This window comes from Amblyomma mixtum, chromosome 3 (assembly GCF_055824585.1).
Source record: "Amblyomma mixtum isolate Tamu chromosome 3, ASM5582458v1, whole genome shotgun sequence".
Classification (NCBI taxonomy): Eukaryota; Metazoa; Arthropoda; class Arachnida; order Ixodida; family Ixodidae; genus Amblyomma; species Amblyomma mixtum.
The window spans coordinates 199623249-199625042 of record NC_143014.1 but is presented as its reverse complement, the minus strand read 5'-3'; the positions used below and the strand labels follow the sequence as shown (position 1 = coordinate 199625042).

General features: G+C 52.6%; 1 protein-coding gene across 1 annotated transcript; it reads right to left on the bottom strand.

The window, feature by feature from the left end:
• Positions 1-255: 255 nt before the first annotated feature.
• LOC149353268 (importin-7-like) lies at positions 256-693 on the bottom strand. The gene has a single exon (XM_089575785.1). It carries the CDS (start codon positions 691-693, stop codon positions 256-258), a length of 438 nt encoding a protein of 145 aa, XP_089431911.1.
• Between the last annotated feature and the right edge of the window lie 1101 nt (positions 694-1794).

Below are 1794 nucleotides of genomic sequence, written 5' to 3'. Positions count from 1 at the left end.
CATCTATCACTACCGCCAAGTAGCTCAAAGCACGTCTTAGGTGTCTACTGCTCCAAGAGGGCAGTTCTGCGCCTTTCTTTTGCTTTCCAAGCTCGCGCTCCGTTGGTTTCGTAGCTTAAAGCACTACTAAGCTGTCCACTGTGCCAGGGGGCCAGTTAAACGACTATCCTTTGCATTCGAAGCTCAAGGTCACTTGAAGGTGAAAGCTAGGCACCCGGCGATCGAAGCACTAGCTCCCGGTGTGAAGCGTTCGCTTCAAAAGCGATATAAACAAAGAATATACTCACGCAGGTAGATATTGTGTGACCCAGAGAAGGGTGTGCCACCAGAGCTGAACGATGGGGGCACCGTCTGGTTCTGGAACACGTATCCACCACCCTTCTCGATCCGGCTCGACTCTGCAGCGGCCTTCCTCTGGCCGGCCAGCACGTTGACCTCCTGCGCAGACCTCTGCTGCACGACGGACTGCGGGCCCGACGTCAGCGCACCAAACCACATCGGGTCCGTGTTCTGGATGCCTCGCATGACCTCCTTGGAGACCTGGTACTCGTCGAAAGGGCGCTCCTCTTCGTCGAAGGACGTCGTGGTCGACTCCATGCTTTGCTCTGACCCCTTCGTAGAGGTTGAGGATGAGGGAAACGGCGCGCCACAAAATTCTCGCCGCACACTGCTGGCCCTGGTCGTCAGTCTCATCCTAGCCCGAATTGAACACATCCAACAGCACGGCCTTCGTCGTCTTCTACGCTCGCCTTCGGCTCCGCCCTTCGACGGTCGTCGTCGTCTTCCTCTGTCAGCCCCTCTCTACGGACCCTCGAGGTGCGGAATAATAAATCGCGGCGATAAATTAAGCTGGGTTCCTGCTCTCAGCCTGACCGCACAGCTACGTTCCTCGGCCTCGATAACCGAATTTCCGCAGGGATCGCACTTTTTCCCTTGATGGGGCGACGTGAGCGTGTTTCTGATCAGTCTTTTTTGAAACGATTTTGACCTCTGAGAACAACAGATACGCGCGAGATGTTTTCTATCTTCCCAAGGTCACCTCAATCACATTCTTCATGCCTGTCCCTCGATGGATCTGCAGCTCTCCGAGCGGTGCACCGAGCCCAAGGGTTCGCCGTTCGCTAAGGGCTCTTGGCCACCTGGCGGGCCCCCCCCCCCCTTTATTCCACCAAATTTGATTAATAAAAATTGTTTCGCTCTCTCTCTTCCCGTCTTGCTCGAAAGATCTTCTGTTCCTTGGCCGATTTCGCTCCTGCTTTGCTGTCCCTTTCCCTACATGTCACCTTTTCGTCTGCTTACATTTCCCGGGTTAAGCTGAATAAGCTATCGCACTATAGGTCAGCGCTTGGCCTGCGTACCCCTTCTTTTCAGTGCTGTCATGTCGTTCGCGATGTTCTTCAGGGGATCAGGGTGGAAATGAAAATATCTTGCCGTGTAGAATCAATAGCGTGGTATGGCCGGTAAAAACTGGTAATTTTAACTTGATACTGAAACTCGCGTAAAACGGGATAAAACGATGCTCTGTCCATGCCCATCATGACCACATAGGGGTATGCATAGCCTAGCTGTTGTTAAATGCATCAAGGTTCCTAGAGTGAAAGAGAGGCAGCCCTCGTAGCATTGCAGCGCGTTACGCATGTGTGCGTAAAAGAGCGTAGAAGCGCGTAAATGGCACACAAGTGATGTACCAGTCCTGCAACAACACTGCAATTTACAAGTGGGTCCATTAATTAAGGTTTTCTTTTCTTTCTTTTTTTTTCCGGTGTTTCTAATGCACCCGCGCAGGATAGGTCG

Coding starts and splice junctions, on each gene's coding strand:
- LOC149353268 (XM_089575785.1), bottom strand. CDS start 693: ATGAGACTGACGACCAGGGCCAGCAGTGTGCGGCGAGAATTTTGTGGC.